Consider the following 22581-nt stretch of genomic DNA (forward strand, 5'->3'; position numbering starts at 1 on the left):
TTGCTAGGGAAAGTTGTTGTCGTCAGCGAACCCCTTGTTCTCAATGACATTGATGCAGCGCAAAGGACTATGATGGCTGGACTGCGAACAGCAGAGTCAATGTAAAGCAGCGCAGGCATACTTCACAATTTAGCAGCTTGTGTGATGAAGTGTAGTGGCATCTAAGCATCCTCTTGTGCCACGCTTGCGTACAAGTTTTCCGACTGAGCTCCAGAGAAGCCACCCTCCATCCGTCCTTTCGGTCTTTTGGTCAATGCTATTAATACATGGGTATCGCCAAGTATAGATGAAAGTTCATGAAGATCGCAACGGCGATAGCGCCGCTGCAGAAGGCCGGCATATGCTCACACGCCAGGCATACAATGCGTCCATGGCATGAAGCTCTTACCGCAGGCTTCAATAGGGAGCCGTCCTCCCGCTGAAGCTGCCTCTTTCGAGCGGTGCGCCGCTTACCACATAGCTCAATCCCCAGTCAAGTCGACGAGCTCGACGCCAGAGTCCGCAGAAGGCCGACTGCGCTTCCGACTACGGGTTTCTGAGATCGTTACATCGTCTCCATCATCGTCATCATGGTTCTCCGTAACGGTGGCGGACCGCTGTCGCTTCGCACCTTCGCGCTTGACCCGGACAAGATCCTCCCTTTGAGCGCGTAGTCTGCGCACAAGCTCACGTGCCTCTTCGGCGCTCAGGCTGTCTGGATCACGGTCTTCTAGCGGTACTGGTGACGGACTCCGTGGGATGATACCTTCGATCTGGAGGTCTCCTGTCAAGATTTAGCGCTTGCCGTGTTTGCAGCACACCGACTGTGCGGTTTGTGGCCGGCCACTTACTGCGAGATCGATACTTGAAAGTAAAGGTGGCGATAGGATCATGACCGTACGGATACGTGACGTCCGCGTAGGTGGCGGCCTCACAAGCCACCGCCTTCGACAGCCTGGGATTCAATCAGCGAATGTCAAGCCGTGGAAGCGAAAGCCTGTTACTCTGCCTGGATGGACATAGCACGCCCCTTCAAAGCCTTTTCTGGAATCTTTCCTTCCGAGGCGAACGTATTGGCGGGTTGACAGTGGGCAGGTGCGCCCACTTTCACGCAAATGACCTCTGCTGTCACTGTCCCCAACGCTAGCGCTTTCTTCACGTTCATCTGCGAGGCCTTGACCGCGTGATCATCTGAGACAAGTTCAGCGAAGCTCAGTCGAGCCAAAGTCTGGGGCGAAACTTGCCAGTACTGAGGTCTGCGAACTTGAACATCTGCTTCGTCCACGAGCCCTTGTTGTAGCTTGGGATACTATCTATCTGATTGCTCCTGTACGCAACCATTTGCGACGGGGAGAGCAGATTTGCTCTTCCAAACTTGCCGTCCAACTTCACCTGTATCTGCGTGTCTTCCGTGATGTAAGGGAAGTTTGGGAGGAAACGGAATTCGACTGAGAAAGTGGCTCCATTGACAACTTCGACATATTTGGTGTTCTTGTTCGCTTGCGGAGTGAAGCTTTCATCATCGTACTCGGGAAGTGTCTTGCCCTCACAGCACAGATTTACTTCCAAGCCCGGGAGCTGGATTAGCTGCATGGTGGGTTCGCTGTGCTGATGCTGGTTATTATAGTGGTGGATGAGGAGTACTTGTATGTGACTGCGCTTGTCAGCTAACGCAGGCGCTTGTGCCGCCAATTGTTGTTGTAGCGTGGTATCAAAGCAGCGAAGAGTGTGTGAGCCTGTCGCAATGTCACAAGTGAAGCTCGGCGAACAGAAAGCGAGCGAATGGAAGCGCGGTTGGGAGACGCGCCGCAAAGCCGCAGATCTTCTGGCCTAAGGCCATCACGACGCCCTTATGGCAGGTTCCGGTTGGCGCGCTTGAGCCTCGAAGTCAATATCCCATGGCTTGCCTACGCTTGAAGTCAACGCAACCTGTGCCGCTCACGAGGGTATAATGCCACGGTCCTTGGGACCCTCCCGCCAACTGGACGTACAGGCTGGCGTGCTCCTCGGAACTCCTTCTAAGCATTGCTGGACGACCGTCTGCGAGGTTATCGACAGCAAAGTGGAACCTGGCTGGTAACATTAGCTCCATCTCACTTGTGCGAGCTTGTCAGTGGTTGATCACTTGTAATCCAAATGCTGGCAGGGTCGACACAGCCCCAACTCGTGTGTGCCACTGCTGCTTTTGAAGTTCCGAACGGGAGCACAGCTGGCATGCATAGATTATTGAGCTTGTTGCCCGCGTATGTGAACGAGTTCGGGACGCAGAGTCCGGCAGATATTTGATGCACTTCGTGACCGCCCGTGGCGGCCATCACTCTGCTAGTCACGTTAGTGGCGAAGCCTCGATGGAATCGTTCACGTATACGGTCGACAACGGGTCGCTGCCGTCTATAGGCGTCCGCCCGGCCGCTATACGCTGTTGTATGCTGTCGACCGGCGCGCAAGGCCTTTCAGACCACACCGCTGTTAAGCACGACTGTTCGGCACTTCGAGTCGCTCTTTGACCTTTCCGGAGATGGCTGATACGGTGTCTGACTTGCTCAGGTCGGCATACAGCTCTAGGCGATTTATATCAGTCAGATCATGTTGCAGGCTTCGGGTGGCCGAGGCGAGACGGTAGGTATTCGCAGCGAACTTGGTCGCAACCGCTGCGCCGGTGCCCGGGTCAGCGCCGGGAGTCAGTAGGACAGGTTTAGCCATCACGATCTCAACATGGGGGATAATGACTGAAAGTAGACGAGTCTGCAGAACGTGAACCGAGCAAGGAGTAACTGAAATGCAAAGGCCTACCGTGGGGAATGCCATTCAGCATGACCTGTAGGTTTCGAGACCACCACGTCTCGAATTTCCAGCATGAAAGTCAACGGCCGCTCCTTGCTGGTGGCCTAACAGTTCCTGGGCCAGAGATTTAGAGCCTGCATGGTGTGCGTGGTGTAGGCTTTCGGGTTTTCGGCATGTTTGAATTCTCTCCGGTATCAGCTTTGTCACCTTCGAGGGAGGACAATGAGGAGTTCGCAATCTGTGGCACCGGATGCATGATCTCTGATCCGGCAAACATTGATGACATACAAAGAATAATCAAGGAGCTGTCAAGCACGTGGCGGGCATGCTCGGATGCCTCCGTCTCCGCACCCCAACATTTGCTCAACGGCAGCCAGCAGCGTTGCCGTCATTCCTTCCTTAGCAGACAGGCGAGGGGCATGGCATTCAGTTATGCGAGTAAGCTCTCAGCAGCATCACACAATAATGATGAGGAGGTAGGCGTGTAACAGCTCTCATTCTTCACCCATAGCAACACCTTCACTCCACATAGGTAGTGGCTATGGCGGCCGTCTCACAAGCCACCGAGACCACGTCTACCAGCCAGCCAAACGGCCACCCAACTCCCGGCAGCAGCGCTACACTCACCAATGGCACACCAGGCCAAGTGCAAAAGGACGTGAGATCGTCAAATCGCTACAAGCACACCTTTGCCGTCCACGCCGAAAACCGCACGTCATGCCTCAGCTACGACGCGCAAGTCGCGCCCTCGTACTTCGGCTTCCGCAACCTCATGGGGCTGGTATTGGTCGCCTCCAACCTTCGCTTGATGGTCGAGAACTTCAAGAAGTACGGCCTGCTCGTCACCCTATCCGGCGCCAAACTACAGCCGGGCGACTGGCGGAACTTCGGCATCTTATACGCTTTGACGCCCTGTTTCCTCTTCGTCGCGTATATGATCGAGGCTATGGCCGCCCAATACGCGAAAGGCAAAGTTGCCGAACGCAAGAGGGCGGAAGAGCGGAAGGACGGGCAGCAAGCGGAGAAGCACAAGCGCCACCTCTTCTCCACGTGGAGGGTGATTGCGCTCTGCCATGGCAGTAACGCCACGCTCATGCTGGTCATCTCGACGTATGTGGTGTACCACTACATCCACAATCCCGGCTTGGCGACTGTTGCCGAACTTCACGCGGTGATTGTATGGCTCAAGGTTTGTTCGTATGCCTTCACCAATAGAGACATGAGGCACGCATACGTCAATGCAGACCCAGCGGACGGCGCTGCGATCCCCGCGCTGTACAAGTCCTGCGCTTATCCGAACAACATCACATTGAAGAACCTCAGCTACTTCTGGTGGGCGCCGACTCTGGTATGCTTTCGCCCTCAGCTGAGCATAATTCCTACACACTACTAAAACGCTATGATTAGGTCTACCAACCCGTCTACCCCCGCTCCCCCACCCGCCGCTGGGACTTCATCGTCCGCCGCCTCTCCGAGCTCCTTCTCCTCTCCATCGTCATCTGGGTCGCATGCGCGCAATACGCTGTCCCCCTGCTCCAAAACAGCCTCGACGACATCTCGAAACTCAACCTCATCGGCATCCTTGAACGCGTGCTCAAACTTTCCACCATCTCCCTCGTCTGCTGGCTCGCCGGCTTCTTCGCCCTCTTCCAATCCTTCCTCAACCTCCTCGCCGAGCTCACCCGCTTCGGCGACCGCGAGTTCTACAGCGACTGGTGGAACAGCTCCGATTTGCGCACGTACTGGACCAGCTGGAACAAACCCGTCACGCACTTCATGAAACGCCACATCTACGCGCCGATGGTGGGGAGGGGGATGAATCCCGTTTACGCGCAGCTCATCACCTTCCTCTTCAGCGGGATCTTGCACGAGATGTTGGTCGGCGTGCCAACGCATAACATCCTGGGCGTGGCGTTTATGGGCATGGTGGCGCAGATTCCGCTGATCTATCTGACGGATCCGCTGTCGAGGATGAAGGGGCATAATGGGCGCTTGGCGGGGAATTTGATCTTTTGGATCACGTTCTGCTTCTTCGGGCAGCCGTTGGCGGCGATTTTCTACTTTTTCGCGTGGCAGGCCAAGTTTGGCACGCATAATCGGCCGGAGTGGCCGTTGGGGTTGGGGGATTTGAAGACTTAGCTGCTTGAAGGATCGATTGTGCTTTAGTGACTGCAATGGAGCTGTCTCTGTCTGTGCGTGCAACCCACTGACTGTCTCCAAGTCCACTGGTCAGGATTCGTCGACCAAGAGAGAAGAGTGAGTACTTGCTCGAGCTGAGTATCGCATTGACAGCATCGAGGGTTTGTGCACACGGTGGTGTTCGGTTTTGGTGTTCATTTCACTTCACCCCATGCCTTAGAGAACATGTCGGTTCGCTCGAGGATGCGAACAAACGAGTAACATAGACTCCGTAAGCTCCTCGCAGTAACGCAGGACGACAAACCACGCCATAAGCATCACAGCATAATAGCATCATGTCATCTCCATGCCTTCGTCATCAACCGCCGACCCACCGTCCTCGTCCATCTCCCCGTCAAGCGTCGCGGCACCAGCACTACCGAGCCGCCCTCGCTTCCGGCCACCGCCCCACAGTCCCCCCAACATGCCGCTGCCCAACCTAGCCCCACCAAGTCCACCGACAGCTTCAAGCTCATCGCCACCGACCACCCGGCCTTCGGCGTCCACTCCTTCGCAAAGCTCAAGCATGGCGCTCCGCTTCAGGTTCCTGAAAGCGGAAGTCCGCACTACACGACCCCAATGCGTCATGCAGAAACTTGCCGCCCTCCGCTTGAGCCAGTCTTCTTGTGCCGTGGAAGCGCGGTCGAAGATCAGCGCCGCATGCTGCACATCGAGATCACGCACGAGACGGTTGACGCATAGGTGGCGAAGGCGGGGCATGTCGTAAATATTGCTCATTACAAGCATATTCGCGACGTCCTCGAGCGTGGGGCTTGCGGCGGAAGGTTCGAATGCAACGTCGGCGGCGGCGGTATGAGGGGTGGATATGCTGTCGGTGTACAGATAGTAGAGGAAGGCTTTGACGGCTGGGTAGGGTTCTGGGATGTGCATGCGGCGGGTGTGGAATTCGGACATTTGTGCGTTGTACAGCCGTGCGAAATGTGGCCATCGTGCGCTAAGAATTAAGCGGTGAACGTGGATTGGTTGAGAAGTGTTTGTACTTGTCGTTGAGCCATCCGCAGAGGGCGGCGCAGACGGCACGTTCGCCGATATGGAGTGGCTGACTGCCGGCGAGCCATCCTCCGATAGCTCTTCGAGCTGATAATCATCGTCGCGCAGCGCAGTGACTACAAAGTCGGTTCCAGAGGCGGTCTCCGGAGGTTGGTTGAATGTCCGCGCCAGATCCGCCCCAATTGCCGACAAGTGCGACGAGCTGTTCGTATCCGATAGTGGGATACGTTGCTCAAGTCGAGCCTCTTGGCTCATTTTGTTGCCCAACAGCCCGAACTTGCGAAGGTCAATAGGCAACACATCGCTCAGGTACTCCTCGGCCTCGCCATTGCCATTGTTGTTGCGCACTTCACGTGGACAGCCAAGAAGCCAGGCGTGCGTGCCATCAGCATCTAGGCAGCAATAATGCCATCGATACAATGGAGAAAACAGGTCCTTGCCATCTGCTAGCTTCTGCCAGCGTAGGGTGTCGAGGTCGAGCGCAGAAAGAGAAGTCTCGAGCGGCATGTTCGTCGCGGGAGTAACGAAGTCGAGCATGCAGCCTGAGCTGAACACATGGAAATGGGAGCCAACGTTTTGCATTGGCAGATTCGGCGAGGATATAAACTTGACGCTGCTGATCGCGCCAGGCGCTACCGGTGGACTTCGCTGGAGCTGCGTTGCAGAGTTGGACTGCACAGCGCTTGTGTTAGAGGCATAGCCAGACGGACCCATCGCAGGAGCACCTCCGGTCGCTTGGTAGCTCCAGCCTTGGTACTGCTCATTGAGCGGCCTTGCATCGTCGGCAGCTATGGAGCCGTACGACGGGCCGCCTTCGAAGGCTGGAGCACCCCTGAAGTCGAGCCACCAGACCTCGTTCGTACGTTCCATCTCTTCACCCATGCCTCCGCTGACCCAGATCTTCCCGCCCCAAACCCAGCTTGAGTGGTCATACCGTGGCACAAACCGCCATGTCCGACTCCACGTCCACGTCTTGAGATCCAGGAAGCAGATGTCGTCCAACACACCGTTCTCGCTACCGCTCATACCACCGCAGATGAACAGCTTGTCATCATGAATGACAGCTGAATGTCTCGCTCTACCGCGCGGGATCGGGCCGTTGATGTCGGGTTGCGTCCAGTGAGCAGTCTTAATGTCGAAGATGACCACGTCGGACAGATGTATCCGGTGTTCGTTCTCGCCGCCGAAGACCAACAGCTTGTCACCCTGCCATAAGCACGACGTATGCCCCATACGCACTCCCGGAATGTCACCGTAGTTGTCTACCAAGCTCCATTGCTTCGCCGCGAGGTTGAGTTTGAGCACGTGGTTGTACACTTCGTCGGTGTATTGATCAAAGCCGCCGAACGCATAAATCAAGTCGTTGCCGACGTACGTTACGGAAGCATTGACTAAGCATGCGGGTCGTTGCCCGACTGTGGTGATGATCTTGGGCATGTACGGCTCGCCAGTTCGCCGCCTACCGCCGCGCTGAGGCGAGCCGCTCAGCACGAAAGTGCTGCCTAGACTCATACTGAGAAGGCGAGCACTTGGGTAGTCGGAGGTACTGGGAGGGCCCTCTGATTGGGCGACATCGGAGGCCTGCTGCGCCAAGACGATGATAGTTCAGCTATTTGTATAGGGCTGCTGAGGGATTCGCATATGGTCGAGGTTCACTTTGTGTGGCACAGCTCGTGCGTGTATGTCCGCCTAAAGGCTTGAAGGTGGCATGAAATGGACCGAGAGCATGTTACTGATCATCTAACGGCTCGACGTATGGAGAAGGTGCGAATGCGGAACCCCCCGTCAGCCAACCACCAACGCTAAAGGCACATGGCAACGGCTTGGCGACAGGTAAATAAAAGCTTCAACTTCAACTGGAGAACTTCGCTCAGCACCATCGCACACACATAGCAAAGCATACTCCAGCCATTAGGCTCTACCAAAGCATCTTCTCCGCATCGACGGTCCATTTGTCTGCACACACTAACACAGGAATACTAACAGCGGACCCATTCAGTTGGAGTCGTAAGCATTTGCATCCCGGAGGACATGACAACACGGTTACTAACTGTGTATTGCAGTACACCAAACAGCAACAGCAGACATGACAAGCTTACTCACCCCATCGAAACACCGTCATGATGGAATCTTCTCTACTCGCCTTGCTGGCGGCCGTGCACCTCTCACGCCCCCGTCCCAGACGCCCCGAACGCAGGTGATCCAGGAGGCCAGCGTGCAGACTGAAAGCATCCACCACGGCAACGTCAACTTGCTCGCCCGCTTCTCGAGGTCCGTGTCCAAGACCAATGTCAGAGACTCGCCCAAGTCAAACATCGTCAGCCGCCCATCAAAGGACTCGCCGAGAAGGCTCGATCTTGGCATAAGCGACCACACTCTAAATGGCACTGGTCCCAGACCTAGCACAGCCACGTCAGCCAAGAATACACCTTCTCGCTCTCGGAGTGGGAGGTCAGGCTCAGTGCATCGGACGCCAAAGCGAACCCAGAGCAAGGTCAACTACACGGTGGCGGATCGTTTCATACCGAACCGCAACGCCAGCGAAGGCATCTCCTCTTCCGGTGCAGCAGCCAAGCTCGATTCAAACGAGCCTACCCCTGGACGGCGACCAAGGTCAAGCGCAAGCGATGGGTCGGCAGTACTTGCTGCAGGTGCTGCCAGCGCTTTCGGCCTTGGTCGTCCACATTCTTCTTCATCCGACAGTACCTCGACATTCTCACTTGAGGGCTTGAGCTTGAACGACCATCAAGAGGACGACGAAGATGAGGCACCAAAGATAAAGGCCAGCCCGAACACCGTTGCGTACCAGCAGTCAGTGGCTGAGGCGTGTGGTGTCAGCATCAAGCAACGCATCCTAGCCTTCAAGCCAGCAGCACCTGAGTCTTCGCGTCCGATCGATCTTCGCTCACAGTACAACCGACCTCTCAAGCCTGCGGCAGCGTCAGCATCTCAATTCCGTCGTCGCGTACTTACAGCCCCCGAACGCGTACTTGACGCACCAGGGCTCGTGGACGACTACTACCTCAACCTCCTGGATTGGTCGTCCGGCAACCAAGTTGCCATCGGTCTAGAGCGCAACGTCTACGTGTGGTCCGCGGAGTCTGGCTCTGTCTCTAGCCTACTTGAATGTCCTTCCGACACCTACATTGCCTCTGTCAAGTGGTCCGGCGATGGTGCCTATGTCGCTGCCGGTCTCGGCTCAGGCGAAGTCCAAATCTGGGATGTCGAGGAAGGCACGAAGCTACGCTCAATGTACGGTCACGACACCCGCGTCTCAGTCATGGGCTGGAACAAGCACATCCTCTCAACCGGCGCCCGCTCAGGCTTGGTCTTCAACCACGACGTACGGATCGCTCAGCACAAGGTCGCAGAGCTAGTCTCTCATACTTCCGAAGTCTGCGGCCTCGAGTGGCGTGCCGACGGCGCACAGCTAGCGACCGGTGGCAACGACAACCTCGTCAGCATCTGGGATGCGCGCGTACTTACCGCGCCCAAATTCCAGAAGACAAACCACAAGGCAGCCATCAAGGCTCTCGCTTGGTGCCCCTGGCAAAATAACCTCCTCGCCACCGGCGGCGGCTCTCACGACAGGAACATCCACTTCTGGAACACAACCTCCGGCGCTCGCGTCAACAGCATTGACACCGGCAGCCAAGTCACCTCGCTGCGCTGGTCGCTCGCTTACAAGGAACTCGTTTCCTCGTCGGGCTTCCCAGACAACAGCCTTTCCATCTGGTCCTACCCTACGCTTGTCAAGAACATCGAGATTCCGGCGCACGAGTCGCGTGTACTGCATAGCGCGCTGAGTCCCGATGGCCAGATGCTCGCTACGGCCGCGGCAGATGAGAGCTTGAAATTCTGGAAGGTGTTTGAAAAGAAGGCAGGCACACCGAACCTGGCGGGCGTGGGCGGCGCAACTGTAAAGGCTGGGTTGACGAAGGCTACTACGATCCGGTAAGAGGTGCGAAGGTGACAAGTGGGAGCATGCGTAGGCGCTGGTTCTAAGCACTAATGATGGTGAACCTGCCAGGCGCTTTTCGTACGTTGGCAGCGCTATACTGGGTGGAAGGCGTAACTTTTGTTTTCTCGTAGCCACAGTAGCTGGTTGTAACGTCACTCATTCTTCCCCGAAACGGTTGTGCCTCGGGTAAAACCAGCTTCCGGACCAGGTGCAGGCGGCTTGAGGCCACGCTCTGCCGCTGGCACCGGCACTTCAGTCCGTGCTAATTCAGTGGCATTGCGTGAGACCATCTCCCCTACCTTGCAGTAACGAAAGCCAGCACGAGCGGCTCGTGTACCAGCACAATGAGCGCGTCTTGACACCTGCCAAACCGTTGCGGATACAGCCGCCGCTACCCCGATGGCGTCAGTACCTAAGCCTCTCACCTTGGAATAGTGGCCTTGACAACCTTCGTTAAGTGGTCAACGACCCGTAAAGCATCGAAGCTGCTTCGCCAGTCGCATGGATGGCGACATCCTTAACGGCAGATCCGAACGTCATTTGCCCGAGATGCCGGCCGACTCCAAGCCTCCCATCATCCCGTTCTGAGGCATAGGTGAGAGTTTTGCAAAGTCAAAATGGGTATAGTCTAGACTTGTCTATCACGTGTGTTCTTGTTTATTGCAGCATGTCGAGCTGACTCTGTTCGAACTGGCTTCCTGCCCATCTGCTTAGAGCGTGACATCTTTCCTAATATACCGGTATGGCTGCTACAGAGCAGAAGCCGCTCCTCGATGTGACCCTGGATCTCTCTGCGCTGTTCCGGGAGCAGGTCAGAGCATCACCAGATGCGGTGGCGCTAGAGGACGAGACGACAACGTATACTTACGCAGAGCTTGACGGTAAGGTTGAGGACCTCGCGGCTCGGCTGAGTCGACATGGAGTGAAGCGCGACAGCCTGGTCGGCGTTCTTCTCCCTCGTAGCGCAGACTACGTAATTGCATGCCTAGCTGCGCTCCGTGCTGATGGTGCCTTCCTCGTGCTGGAGCTGGCATACCCGCCAGAACTACTCGCGGACGTGATTGAGGATGCTAATCCGGCTGTGGTGATCACGTATCGAGCGGAAATTGGTAAAGTCAAGGAAGGTGTCCCGCTCATTGCCCTGGACGAGGAACCTCCCGCCACCGCCAATGGCGGCGCTGAAAGTTCCACTCGGAACGGAACTGAAACCAACGGCGAGGTGTCAGCACCAGACGACCACGACCTGGACAAGCTTTCCTTCGTGGCGTACAGTTCGGGCACTACGGGTAAACCGAAGGGCATTGCAAATCCGCATCGTGCGCCAGTGCTTTCGTACGAGCTACGATTTCGCCTTTCAGATTTGCAACCTGGCGACCGCGTCGCGTGCAATGTGTTCTTTATCTGGGAAATCATTCGACCTCTGCTTAGAGGTGCTACGACAGTCGCCGTCCCAGACGAGACCAGTTATGACCCGGTCGCCTTGGTTGAGTTCCTCAGCTCCAAGCGCATCACCGAAACGCTCATGACTCCTACTCTACTAGCCACGGTGTTATCCCGACACTCAGATCTCGCTTCTCGCCTGACGGACCTTCGCACCCTGTGGCTCAATGGCGAAGTGGTCACGGCCGACTTAGCTCGAAGAGCGCTCAAGGCAATGCCGAATGTGCGCTTGCTCAATGTTTACAGCGCCTGTGAAACACACGAGATTGCCTGTGGAGATGTGAAGGACATGTTGCAGGAAGATTCCTCATACAGTCCCGTTGGGCCACCCATTGATCCAAAGCATACCTATGTTGTGGACGAGTCTGGTGAACTTGTTGAGCCGGGCACGAGTGGCGAGCTCTACGTTGGTGGCCTTATGCTTGCTAGAGGCTACATCAACCGACCCGAGACCACTGCAGAAGCCTTCCAACCGGACCGCTTCAATCCTGTCGAAGGTGCACGAATGTATAAGACTGGTGACCTGGCACGACTGCTTCCATCGGGTCTGTTGGAGATCACTGGGCGAGTAGGCAGCATGATCAAACTGCGGGGATACAGCGTAGTACCGGGCAAAGTACAAGATGCAATTGTCAGGCGCCTAGCTGTTAAAGACTGCGTGGTGGTAGCGCACGGCGAAGGGCTGGATCGGCAATTAGTAGCCTACCTGGTGCGGGATTCAGCTGATGAAGTTTCCGATGAGCGGCCAGCCATCGAAATTGACGATCAAGCGCGCAGTCCATCGGCACGAAAAGCACTATCGGCAGCCCTCGCTCAGTACATGCTTCCAGCTTTGTGGATTGAGCTTGAAGCGCTGCCTACACACGAAGTGTCTGGAAAGATCGATCTTAAAGCTCTACCTTCTCCAACAGCAAAGGCTTTGCCGAACAAGCTCAACGTAGACAAGGATCCTATTAACGTAGATACCGTCGCAGAACTGTGGGCGGAAACGCTTCATGTTTCAAAGAAAAGCATTGCAGCCGAGCACAGCTTCTTCGACTTGGGCGGACATAGCTTGAGCCTTGCAGAGCTTGCAGCACGACTTTCACGAAACTTCGGCTTCCGCGTCCCTGTGGTTCGCCTTGCAGATCCGACGACGTTGAAAGGGCATGTATCGACGTTGCGAGCAATACGGGATGGACAGATTGCGGCAGTTCAAGCCGATCTGCCCGCGGCACTGCGAGATGACACAGTTCTTGACCCTATGATCAAGCCACCGAGGACTAAGATGGTGTCATTGAAGGAAGTCAACACGGTCTTCCTAACCGGTGCGACCGGGTTTCTCGGGGCCTTCCTCCTTAATGACTTGCTTGAGGACACGTCAGCTCATATTATCTGCCTCGTCCGCTTCGTGGATCCTTCCGCCAGTGACATCCCGGCGGGCATTGCAAGGATGAGGAAGAACCTGATTGATCTTGGCCTGTGGCGAGATTCGATAATGGAGCGTGTTGAGATTCTTCCCGGCAATCTTGAGCGCGAAAGGTTCGGCCTTTCGCCGGATGATTTCCAGAGCGTTGCGTCTCGTGTGCAGGCCGTGGTCCATGCAGCTGCAACCGTTAATCTTGTGTATCCTTACGCCGCGCTGAGGGCTGCTAACGTTGGTGGCACTCGGGAAGTCCTTCGGCTGGCCAGCGTGAACGGGGCTACGGTGCAATACGTTTCGACGAACGGAGTTCTACCACCTTCTCCGTCTGGTTTCGGATGGCCGGAAGACTCCATGCTTTACGTTGACTCTGTTCCCGAGAAGTTACTCGACGGGTACGGGCAGACGAAATGGGCAGCTGAGCAGCTTGTGCTGGAAGCTGGACGACGCGGACTCCCAGTCCGTATACACCGCGCTGGCACCATCGCCGGCCACAGCGCGACAGGTGCGGCAAACGCTTATGATCTTCTTACAGCGCTATTTGTGGAATCAATGCAGCTCGGATACGCTCCAGACGTGGAGGGTTGGCGCGCGGAGATGACGCCAGTGGATTTCGTGAGCAAATCGATTGTGCACCTCGCATGCCAGTCGCATGCGAAACAGCTAGTGTTTCACTTGGGTGACCCTGATCCGGTAGATGCGAAGCAAGTCTTCAACGATCTTGCAGAACTCGGCTACCCAACGCAGCCTCTGGTTTGGGACGAATGGGTGGCAATTTGGACAGAAAAGCGTGGCTCGCTCAGAGGAGGCGATGGACAGTTTACTGTCGACATACTCCGGAGCGGCATGCCCAGCATAGAATACCTTAACGGCATCGTCGTGCTAAACAACGCTCAGACGCGGCCGCTCCGCGCAATGGTCGAGCGGCCCAAAGTCGACATTGTCTTGCTGGAGACATATGCTCGGCATTGGTACGCTCGAGGCTGGCTTCCCAGACCACCATCGCGCCAGCTTGCCGTCGGCGGAGCAGCACATTCCATGCGGAGAAGTATTCTTACTGGACGTGTGGCAGTGGTCACGGGGGCCTCGAGCGGTATTGGTGCTGCAGTTGCAGCTGCACTGGCGAAGGAAGGCTGCCATTTGATGCTCGGCGCAAGACGGATGGACGCTCTTGAGTCCGTCAAACGCAGACTCGCCGTACGACAGGGCAAGGTCATTGTCCGCCAGACCGATGTTACCGATCGCAAACAAGTTGAAGGGCTGGTGCAAGCCGCGGAGAACCAGCTTGGACCTGTCGACATCCTAGTGTCTTGCGCCGGGGTTATGTACTTCACCATGATGGCGAACGTGCGTACGGAAGAATGGGACCGCACGGTGGATGTCAACTGCAAAGGCCTGCTCCACTGCTTGGCGGCTGTTGTGCCATCGATGCTTTCCCGCAGTGGCGGACATATTGTCGCTATATCATCAGACGCTGGCCGCAAGGTCTTCCCAGGCCTTGGGGTTTACTCAGCATCGAAGTTTTTCACTGAAGCCACTCTTCAGAGCCTGCGATTAGAGACAGCAGGGAAGGGCCTGCGTGTCACAAGCGTGCAGCCCGGCAATACGTCGACCGATCTCTTAGGCATGTCAACAGATGCAGAAGCGGTAAAGCAGTATGGTGAGCCCACCGGCGCCAAGATCTTGGACGCTGAGGATGTCGCGAACTCGATCGTCTATGCGCTGAAGCAACCGGAGCACGTCGCTGTGAACGAGATACTAATCGAGCCCCGAGAGGAGCCCATATGAACACACTGCATGTGGATGGCGATGGGGCGCAACGTAACAAAAGCGTATACAGTGTACACAATGGATATCTACCGCGCGAGGTAGTAGTCTGTATTCAGGCGGCGGCACATGTTCGCCATGAGTTCGTGACTCGGTTGCTTGATCTTCATGCGCCTTTAGCATCTGCCTGGGCGGCAACTGGCCAACACGACGCGGGGGTTGTGTGACTTTCTCCATGCTTAACCCATCATGTCCAGGTCGTGGTGTGGTGCCCCGGACTCGCGGGCAGTGTATCATGGCAGGCTAAATGCCACGATGCCTGCTTATAAGTGGGGCCAGCATTGGTATACAGTACCGGCTATATACCTCGCATAACTTCTCCTCTCTCCTCCGCGCATACGTGCAGCTAACAGCCCGCTCCTGGTACACTTCGTCCAAGCATGGTAAGTTTGCGGACTGGGCCATGCCCACGGGGTGCCTTGCAGCTACGCTAGCAGCACTTCCCCTCGCTCGAACCACTGGGCGATGAACGTTGGCGGTAACTGCATGTACAAGCCAAGCCAGCGAGTTGCATCACTCCAAGTCGCGCAAGATGCGATCGGAAGTAACAGGCTGATAGTTCAGACGCCACCTATCTCACCGACAACAGTGACCAGATCTGGGCGTGAGGGGTGAGTGCATCACAAAGGTTCACAAGCGTAGGTCAGAGGCAAGTATAAGAGCCAGCGATTTCTCCTCGAATGCAAGTTTCCTGTCGCCATCGCCTAATCCTCGCTTGTGACATACAGAGCAATCATGTTGTCCCGTTTCGCAGCTGCGAGCGTTGTGCTCGCGCGCTTCTCCAATGCTTGGCCACCTGCAGGCCACCAGCAGCCTTCGGGTCCAGTGATCCACGTCGCCCCTAATACGAAGTATCAAGGTTTCGATGGCATTGGCATTTCTGAAGCCTTCCAGCGGTCGCTGGTCCTCCACCAACTCGATACTCCATCCCAGAATCTCGTTCTGGACTATCTGTTCAGTAGCGAGAAAGGTGCAGGCATGGTAGGCCTCCAGCGTTGACGGGCGGCCATATTGGATGTCAGCTGATTCTTATGCTTGCGTAACCGTAGACCATCCTGCGAAACGGCCTGGGCTCTTCACCAGACCAAGGATGGGATCACATGCAGAGCATCGCTCCTTCTCCTCCGACTCCGAATTTGAACACCAGCCAGGTAGGAAATCCCGCCTTCCTCTCTGCTCCAAGTTCGAAGGTGACTGACACAGAGCTTTCGCGAAGCTGGATTTCATCCCACTCCCGCGCGACGACCAGTACCAGGTGTGGCTCTCGCAGCAAGCTCTCGCGCGTGGTGTCAAGTATATCTATGCCGATGCATGGAGCGCCGACTACTACATGAAGACGAACAACAATGAGACCAACGGTGGTTATCTTTGCGGCGTGACAAATACGAGCTGTGCCACGGGAGACTGGTGAGCAGGCCACTGAGCACAGCCTTCCTTCCTGTCTGAGTCAAGGCTGATCGCTGCTATCAATATCCTTAGGCGACAGGCGTACGCCAACAAGATCACCCGCTACATCCAGGACTACCAGGCCTACGGAATCAAGATTGATTATGTTGGCTTCCTAAACGAGCCCGACCTTAGGTGAGACGGTCGTCTTCGAGCTTTGCAGTTCGGTCTGCTAACAGGAGTTTAGCACACCGTATGCCTCCATGCAATCGGACGGCCAACAAGCTGCAGACTTCTTAACGGTCCTTTACCCGACCCTTCAACAAGCTGGCATCTCGACGCAGATCGCTTGCTGTGATGGCAGCGGCTGGGAAGAGAACCGTGAACGCCTGACCGGCATCCAAGCGGCCGGTGCCGAATACACGCTCGGGTTGGTTACGGCGCATGGCTACAGCTCGGCGCCGGGTGCGCCATTTGCGACGCCCAAGAAAGTTTGGCAGACAGAGTGGTCCACATTCGATAACCTCAACTACAACTGGTATGTCAGAGGCTCCCAGAGCGAAGGCCTTACCTGGGCGAACCATATCCAGCAGACCTTCACCGTCTCGAACGTAAGTTTTGCAAAGATGTGCTCAAAAGTCCAGCAGTCCGGAGGAAAGATGATCGCTGATTGTGATTAGGTGACGGGCTTCCTCTACTGGTGGGGCGCGGCGAATGCGACGGACAATGAACCGCTGATCTTCATTAACGGCACCAACGAAGTTAGTGTGACGAAGCGACTCTGGTATGCAAACCCTTGTCTGTAAGCCTTGATTGCGTACAAGACAAAGCTGACGGTTTCGACACTCTTAGGGCCCATGCGCACTTCGGCAGCCGTTTCATCCGACAAGGTGCGTCGCGTATCGGCGCGACTGTGACCGGCGATTCGACAAACGCACTCAATGTTTCTGCGTTCGCAAACACTGACGGTTCGACGGCCATTCAAGTCATCAACAACGGTAATACCACCGAGACGGTAACCTTGGAAGGTCTTTACTGCCCAAGGCCAGTCCAGACGTGGTTGACAAACCAGGCCAACAATCTCACGTTGAGTGTTGTCCACGCCGGTCGGAGAGGAAACATCGTTGCGGACGTACCTGCGAAGTCACTGCTCAGCTTCTACGTGTAGACTGAAAAGCAGTGACGAGCTCGACACCGGACAGCGTGCAAGCAGGTTGCCACATATATGGAAGGATTGGAAATCCAAAAGCAGTGACAGGGTCCTTATCGTAGACTAGCCGTAGATCTCTGTGAATTCTGACAGGAAAGTCGTTCAGTCGTTGTGCCGCCGGCAGAACACCTCATCACGATGATAAGTGAACTTCTCGCTCGTGGATACCGCAAGGATGTTCTACTGTTCGGCCCATTTTGAGGTGATATGCCGATGTGGGTCAGCCACGCTACCCTCCCAGAGCGGTATCACGCGACCACTCGATGGCTCCACACAACTGCCTTTCGAGTGCTGCACACCGTCACTTAAGGTTGAAGCGACTCGAGGTAAAGTCTCGTCTTGCCTGTTCCGTTCTCAGCGTACGAACGTCTAATAGCTCAATACGAAGCAGCGGCAGCTCGACGAACAACGCCAAGTTGGGGAGTCTGTGTCCAGAGCGACAGGACATTCTCCGCTTCGTGAATTATGATGTCTCTGGTTGATGATCTATATTGTCATCCTCATAGTGCGCGGCGATGGTTCTCGCATGACTTCGCTATTGGTGAGAAAACCCTGCGTTGCTCATGCGCAGGATTATTCAATAGTTTTGAAGCTTGACAAGCGTCGCGATGGCCGTTGTTTCCTCCACTGCGATGAAAATGTCACCCTCCCTCATCCGGGGGCGGTGCCAGCAATAGAAGCGGGCTCGTCCGACACTATCCTGATGAGGGCTAGCAAGCTGACACTTGGCAGACTAGCTGGGGTTCGGCAGCTCTATCCGCCACGACCTCGCTTGACACTTTGAGGTTGCATGAGGCTCGCTGAAGTGATACACTGCCCTCCGGCCCTACCGCTCAGCGCTGCGATCGCATTCGCTGCGCCTACGAGCTTAATCCACCGTCCGCTAGGCTCTATTGCTCATTCTCAGCTGTGAGTGGTCGGTTGCACCAGGGCACACGACCTTTCAGGAACAGCACGCGATTAAGGGCCGCCGCAAACCAGGGTAGCTCTCGCGATGGCTAGCGGCTCTCGTGTTCAGTCTCTTTGCGGCGTCGCTGGGCGGCCGTCTCTTCCATGCTACCCTCCACATGTTACTTCGTACGGCAGCCTTGATTAGAAACTCATGACTGACTCTTGACGCCACTACGAGTGGGCGGCGGCGGAGGATGGACGAGGTGACAAGGGTGTATATGAGGTAGGAGGACCCAGCTGAGCGTACTTCTTCTAATCTCATCACCTTGTTATTCGTACCGTCTGTACACACGACTCCACCGCGTTTGCTTTGCGTTTCTCTGCTGCTTCAAGATCGCCACTCGCTACGATCTTGAACGAACACTCGCTTTGTGGGATCGCATCTGCTTTACTCCGGTCTGCCAAGTCCAGTAATACCAATCCTTGAAGCCAACAACAAATACGCGACCATGTACGCCGAGCTCTTGCTTCTCGCGCTGTTTGGGGGTGCCACGGCTCGCCCAGGTGTTCTAGAGCGTGCTTTACCCTCCAACGCAAGCGTAATTGCCTCATCATCAAGCCTACCGTCGACGAGCAATCCTATTACACCGGCGTACCAGCACGAGACGTTATATACCACCTTCGTTACGTGAGTACTTAGCCGATCAAAGATTATTTAGATCATGCTGACTCGATGAACAGCACCTGCCTTGTCAGTGGAACATGGACTGTAGAGACCGTGTCCGCGCCGATCACCACAACAACCGGCGCTTCAAGCTCACCGAGCTTGAGCATACCTTCCAGCCTCACAAGCCGACCGGCTTCATCAGGCTTCCCCGTGACGAGCAGTACATCGATCAACTCGACGACGGTGCCTCCGACGTCTTCGCGGCCCGCTTCGTCAAGCCTCCCAGTCACAAGCAGTACATCATCCAATTCGACAACGGTGCCTCCAACATCTTCCCGGCCTGCATCATCAAGCCCCCCAGTAACAAGCAGCGTCTCCACGAACTCGACGACGGCGCCCCCTTCCTCATCGCGGCCCGCGTCCTCAGGCTTCCCGTCTTCAAGCAGCCCACGAAGCAACACGACGTCGGCATCTCCCTCATCCTCGCGCCCCGCCTCTTCGAGCTTGCCGACCACGACTACTCGGCGGACCACCACGATTGAGACGAGCTACACAACATTTGTCACGTAAGTCACCGAAAGCTGTGCTTCCGTGAGACGATGTACTGACTTGACAAATAGCACCTGCACTGTCGGCGGCACAGTAACCACTGAGACAGTCTCCGCGCCCATCACCCCAATAACCAGCTCCTCCAGCTCAGCGAGCATGTCTCCGAGCCGCAGTGCAAACACGACTTCAAGCGTGCCAATAACATCAAGCACACGGTCCAGCACGACACCAGGCGTGCCGATAACCTCAAGCACTCAATCCAGCACAACCCCAAGCGTGCCAGTTACCTCAAGCACACGATCCAGCACGCCTTCCGGACCAACCACGCAGAGCAGGAACGGCACGACGACAGTGCCGGTCAGCTCGAGCTCGAAGTCGACCTCGCCAATCTCGCCGGTGACAAGCTCAAGTTCGACCCTGGCATCGCGCAGCGTCAACATCACCACGTCCATGCCCACTGGAGGTCAGAGCACAAGTCCGATTACAAGTTCCACCCAGCCAGTAACCTCGCCTACCACAAGCTTGACTTTCCCACCAATCGTGCAGACTACGACCTACACAGCTACCACCACCCTCACTTCTTTCGTCCCGTGCAGCTCGCCTGTCGGAACCAGCTCAGGCATCACTTACTTCTCGACCTCGCTCACGTCGACTCACATCACGAGTACATACGTTACGACCGCTACGGTCACGTATGTCGTGTCCACCCCGACGCCAGCGGTACCGGGAAGCACGACTGTATCGCCAGTGACTGGCTCTCAAGGCTCGTGCGCTGCAGTCCAGACCGTCACCTCCATCGGCCAATGCGCTTGTCCTACCCAGGCGACCATGACCGTGATCCAGACTGTCTACACCAACATGCCACCAGCGCCATCGACGTCTCCGGCAGTCTCACACACCACTGAAACGGTGACGATCACGCTCGGCAATGGCCACACGACCAGCGTGACCGTCAGCTACTCGACCACCGCGTCCAGCTCCTCCGCGGCACCAACCACACCTAAAACTAGCCCATCAACCTCCTCAGCCCGACCAACCACACCGGCTACCACTAGCAGCAGCACACTCCCGCCCTACCCGATCACAAGTGGCAGCTCGTCGAAGCCGAACTCTGCTCCGACCGCGCCAGGTAGCAGCTCTGGTTTCAGGCCTTCCGGCAGCGTGAGCATGAGCGCCAGCAGCTTCGTACCGTCTGGCAGCGTGAGCACGAGCTCCAGGACTCTGGTACCCACCGGCAGCATCAGCAGCCCCAGCTCATCGGCGTCCCCGAGCAGTGGCTGGTCGACAACAGCCGCTTGGGGACCTTGGGGAGGCTGGTAAACACTGCGAGATTGACGCCACCGTCCCTTTTTTGCTACGACCTTCGAACGACGATGTCGAGATGTAATAGACGATTTGACTTGTACATGATGTACGGTTCTGACGATCCTTTAACGATATCTTTGGTGAGACGATACCTTACGATACATTAGCGGGCGGCGCTAGGGTTACGCGCAAAAGGTGCTTGAGGTTGCATGGAAAGTGCATAGCGAGACTGGAACATAAATATTTAATGCAATAGTAATAGCACGTCTTCACGATTAACCGAAGTTGTCGTACTTGTCCCATGTTCCAAATGTGCGGTCATAGCTCTCAGACTATGTACGCTTGACAGTGCAGCGACTCACTGCTTCGATGCGGTGAGGGCGAAGTTTCGTAGTTGCCACTGAACAGCTTTACGCAACGCAGACCAAGGACTTCTCGGCCTTGCTCGCGGATACCACCACCAGCTCAAATGCCAAAGCGCCTCGCTATACAATGACAATGGCCATGACCGTCTAGGCCTCCGCCTTTCGTGGGTATCATCTTTCTTATCTATACATCATCTGACTCCGTCACGCACTCTTTTGCCGCGAAAGCGAGTTCCTGTCCCGCCGAAGACGTGCGGTCTTGCTGACGCAGGCGCCTGCGCTCTTTGTGTCCCTAGAAAGCCGTCTGCCGTCTTGCTTCTTGCCCGTTATCGCGAGGCTTGACCGGCGCGACTGCGCAGGCGTCAAACTTTGACTGCTGCTGTCGTACCCTTCGTCTTCCGCATCCATAGCTACGTTGCTCGACGCGGACACTGAGCATTGCTCTCCCGAATCGACCATGCGCGCAACGAGCGCAGCGATATCGCGGTGATGTGACGCTGAGCACAGTAGTCGAGCATTGCATTGTCGCCGTGAGCGTTGTGTCGGAGAGTGCGGTCTTGCTGGGCGTAATGAATCGCGCCTTGAGTATGAAGTCGGAGCCTTGTCCAGGTTGTCGTCATCAATAGACGGTCCGACGTACCACCCAGCATCGTCATCGCACGCCGCATATGCAGCGCACGAGTCGTAGCATATCTGTGCCCTTCGCTCGATCCGAGAGTTTCCAAATTGCGCCGCGAGATCGGTTACTGAGAAGCTTGGAGCTGGGAAGGGTGTCGTTGGCGAGCAGGGTGATACTGATCGAGACGGAGCCCGCGTGGACGGAGAGTTACTGGAGTCCAGGGACGGCGACCTTGGTGTGTCGAAGGTGAAGTTCTCGTCAAACATAGTGTACTGTCCTCGCTGATGACAACGGATAATCCTCCGCACAAGAAGGCAAGCGGACCCTTTCAATGCTATTAGAGCTCAAGCACACACTCAACAAGGTGGGAATGACGCGGTGCATGAGCGCACCCCTCCTCTATGAAGGTGACGGGCCGCTGCAAGTAATAGAGACGCAAGATGAGACAGTGGAGCAACACCCGGATGCCGCCACAGAACTAAGGCAGAGTCAAGGTGAGTTTCCCACCATGATGGTGGCGGATAGCTGTGGTCCAGTGAGCGATATTGGTGGTTGGGGCCAGAGTGGTCGAAGAATGGGAAGAGAGACACGAGTCGGGCCGTGAAGACAACCAAGCGTACAGTGAGACAGAAGCATGTGCGCCAGCGCAGAGATTAGGAGCCCTAGCCGCTTACCCAACGAAGAGCACAACGAGACCTGGCTGAGGTTATCGTGCCCTTACAGCAGCACGGTTCAACCTCACCAATGCTACGCGGCCAAGCGCTGGGCAGGATGTCTTGCAAAGGGATCGTCGGTTGTTCGAGACTGTCCCCTCCGTGGCGGCGATTTTACGGGATAATCGCACGAATCAACGTGGGCGCCGGTAAGATCGGTCGCTGCACGGACACCACGCGGCTTGTTCTGCATGGGCGTCGAAGTGTTCTAGAAGACGACTACGAACGGTTTCCGGCTTGCCTAGCACGGACTGCCACACGAGCCTCCCGGATGCTGCGTATGTCTGTTCGAAT

The 22581-nt window shown here is 56.1% G+C and overlaps 9 protein-coding genes across 9 annotated transcripts; 5 read left to right on the forward strand and 4 right to left on the reverse strand.

The window, feature by feature from the left end:
• Window positions 1-290: 290 nt before the first annotated feature.
• Window positions 291-1724, reverse strand: BAUCODRAFT_390870 (uncharacterized protein). Its single transcript, XM_007675917.1, has 4 exons — window positions 1224-1724; window positions 984-1170; window positions 831-934; window positions 291-763 (listed from the first exon to the last, which is right to left on the reverse strand). The coding sequence occupies exons 1-4, from the start codon at window positions 1570-1572 to the stop codon at window positions 462-464; spliced, it is 942 nt and encodes a 313-aa protein (XP_007674107.1). The 5' UTR covers window positions 1573-1724; the 3' UTR covers window positions 291-461.
• A 724-nt stretch (window positions 1725-2448) lies between these two features.
• Window positions 2449-2787, reverse strand: BAUCODRAFT_120377 (uncharacterized protein; the record flags this gene model as incomplete). Its single annotated transcript, XM_007675918.1, has 1 exon — window positions 2449-2787. The coding sequence occupies one exon, from the start codon at window positions 2785-2787 to the stop codon at window positions 2449-2451; it is 339 nt and encodes a 112-aa protein (XP_007674108.1).
• Window positions 2788-2936: 149 nt separating this feature from the next.
• BAUCODRAFT_120378 (uncharacterized protein) lies at window positions 2937-4902 on the forward strand (the record flags this gene model as incomplete). The annotated part of the gene is made up of 3 exons (XM_007675919.1): window positions 2937-3201; window positions 3405-4111; window positions 4171-4902. 3 exons carry the CDS (start codon window positions 2937-2939, stop codon window positions 4900-4902), a joined length of 1704 nt encoding a protein of 567 aa, XP_007674109.1.
• Window positions 4903-5406: 504 nt separating this feature from the next.
• Window positions 5407-7482, reverse strand: BAUCODRAFT_60531 (uncharacterized protein; the record flags this gene model as incomplete). The annotated part of the gene is made up of 1 exon (XM_007675501.1): window positions 5407-7482. A coding segment is annotated over one exon (2076 nt), but the record flags the coding sequence as incomplete, so codon positions are not given.
• A 241-nt stretch (window positions 7483-7723) lies between these two features.
• Window positions 7724-10283, forward strand: BAUCODRAFT_390582 (uncharacterized protein). The gene is made up of 3 exons (XM_007675920.1): window positions 7724-7959; window positions 8016-8556; window positions 8623-10283. The coding sequence occupies exons 2-3, from the start codon at window positions 8039-8041 to the stop codon at window positions 9908-9910; spliced, it is 1806 nt and encodes a 601-aa protein (XP_007674110.1). The 5' UTR covers window positions 7724-7959; window positions 8016-8038; the 3' UTR covers window positions 9911-10283.
• On the forward strand, window positions 10284-14930 carry BAUCODRAFT_390885 (uncharacterized protein). Its single transcript, XM_007675921.1, has one exon. The coding sequence runs from the start codon at window positions 10656-10658 to the stop codon at window positions 14541-14543; it is 3888 nt and encodes a 1295-aa protein (XP_007674111.1). The 5' UTR covers window positions 10284-10655; the 3' UTR covers window positions 14544-14930.
• A 352-nt stretch (window positions 14931-15282) lies between these two features.
• Window positions 15283-17272, forward strand: BAUCODRAFT_103872 (glycoside hydrolase family 30 protein). Its single transcript, XM_007675922.1, has 7 exons — window positions 15283-15563; window positions 15632-15733; window positions 15799-15989; window positions 16062-16163; window positions 16216-16579; window positions 16649-16752; window positions 16821-17272. The coding sequence occupies exons 1-7, from the start codon at window positions 15318-15320 to the stop codon at window positions 17134-17136; spliced, it is 1425 nt and encodes a 474-aa protein (XP_007674112.1). The 5' UTR covers window positions 15283-15317; the 3' UTR covers window positions 17137-17272.
• Window positions 17273-18247: 975 nt separating this feature from the next.
• Window positions 18248-20638, forward strand: BAUCODRAFT_137315 (uncharacterized protein). Its single transcript, XM_007675923.1, has 3 exons — window positions 18248-18757; window positions 18811-19302; window positions 19357-20638. The coding sequence occupies exons 1-3, from the start codon at window positions 18579-18581 to the stop codon at window positions 20603-20605; spliced, it is 1920 nt and encodes a 639-aa protein (XP_007674113.1). The 5' UTR covers window positions 18248-18578; the 3' UTR covers window positions 20606-20638.
• A 61-nt stretch (window positions 20639-20699) lies between these two features.
• On the reverse strand, window positions 20700-22079 carry BAUCODRAFT_391215 (uncharacterized protein). The gene has a single exon (XM_007675924.1). The coding sequence runs from the start codon at window positions 21838-21840 to the stop codon at window positions 21160-21162; it is 681 nt and encodes a 226-aa protein (XP_007674114.1). The 5' UTR covers window positions 21841-22079; the 3' UTR covers window positions 20700-21159.
• Window positions 22080-22581: the final 502 nt, after the last annotated feature.

The sequence above is a fragment of the Baudoinia panamericana genome, assembly GCF_000338955.1.
Source record: "Baudoinia panamericana UAMH 10762 unplaced genomic scaffold BAUCOscaffold_3, whole genome shotgun sequence".
NCBI classification, from domain to species: domain Eukaryota; kingdom Fungi; phylum Ascomycota; class Dothideomycetes; order Mycosphaerellales; family Teratosphaeriaceae; genus Baudoinia; species Baudoinia panamericana.

What these genes read in the sequence shown, in the direction of transcription:
- BAUCODRAFT_390870 (XM_007675917.1), bottom strand. Translation starts at nt 1,572, where the DNA reads ATGCAGCTAATCCAGCTCCCGGGCTTGGAAGTAAATCTGTGCTGTGAG. An exon ending in GTTCGCAGACCTCAGTACTG is followed by an intron (nt 1,171 to 1,223) that starts GCAAGTTTCGCC and finishes AACTTGTCTCAG; the next exon opens with ATGATCACGCGGTCAAGGCC. An exon ending in TTTCAAGTATCGATCTCGCA is followed by an intron (nt 764 to 830) that starts GTAAGTGGCCGG and finishes AAATCTTGACAG; the next exon opens with GAGACCTCCAGATCGAAGGT.
- BAUCODRAFT_390582 (XM_007675920.1), top strand. Translation starts at nt 8,039, where the DNA reads ATGACAAGCTTACTCACCCCATCGAAACACCGTCATGATGGAATCTTC. An exon ending in AACGAGCCTACCCCTGGACG is followed by an intron (nt 8,557 to 8,622) that starts GCGACCAAGGTC and finishes CAGCGCTTTCGG; the next exon opens with CCTTGGTCGTCCACATTCTT.
- BAUCODRAFT_390885 (XM_007675921.1), top strand. Translation starts at nt 10,656, where the DNA reads ATGGCTGCTACAGAGCAGAAGCCGCTCCTCGATGTGACCCTGGATCTC.
- BAUCODRAFT_103872 (XM_007675922.1), top strand. Translation starts at nt 15,318, where the DNA reads ATGTTGTCCCGTTTCGCAGCTGCGAGCGTTGTGCTCGCGCGCTTCTCC. An exon ending in CGAATTTGAACACCAGCCAG is followed by an intron (nt 15,734 to 15,798) that starts GTAGGAAATCCC and finishes GCTTTCGCGAAG; the next exon opens with CTGGATTTCATCCCACTCCC. An exon ending in AGCTGTGCCACGGGAGACTG is followed by an intron (nt 15,990 to 16,061) that starts GTGAGCAGGCCA and finishes CAATATCCTTAG; the next exon opens with GCGACAGGCGTACGCCAACA.
- BAUCODRAFT_137315 (XM_007675923.1), top strand. Translation starts at nt 18,579, where the DNA reads ATGTACGCCGAGCTCTTGCTTCTCGCGCTGTTTGGGGGTGCCACGGCT. An exon ending in TTATATACCACCTTCGTTAC is followed by an intron (nt 18,758 to 18,810) that starts GTGAGTACTTAG and finishes CTCGATGAACAG; the next exon opens with CACCTGCCTTGTCAGTGGAA. An exon ending in AGCTACACAACATTTGTCAC is followed by an intron (nt 19,303 to 19,356) that starts GTAAGTCACCGA and finishes CTTGACAAATAG; the next exon opens with CACCTGCACTGTCGGCGGCA.
- BAUCODRAFT_391215 (XM_007675924.1), bottom strand. Translation starts at nt 21,840, where the DNA reads ATGTTTGACGAGAACTTCACCTTCGACACACCAAGGTCGCCGTCCCTG.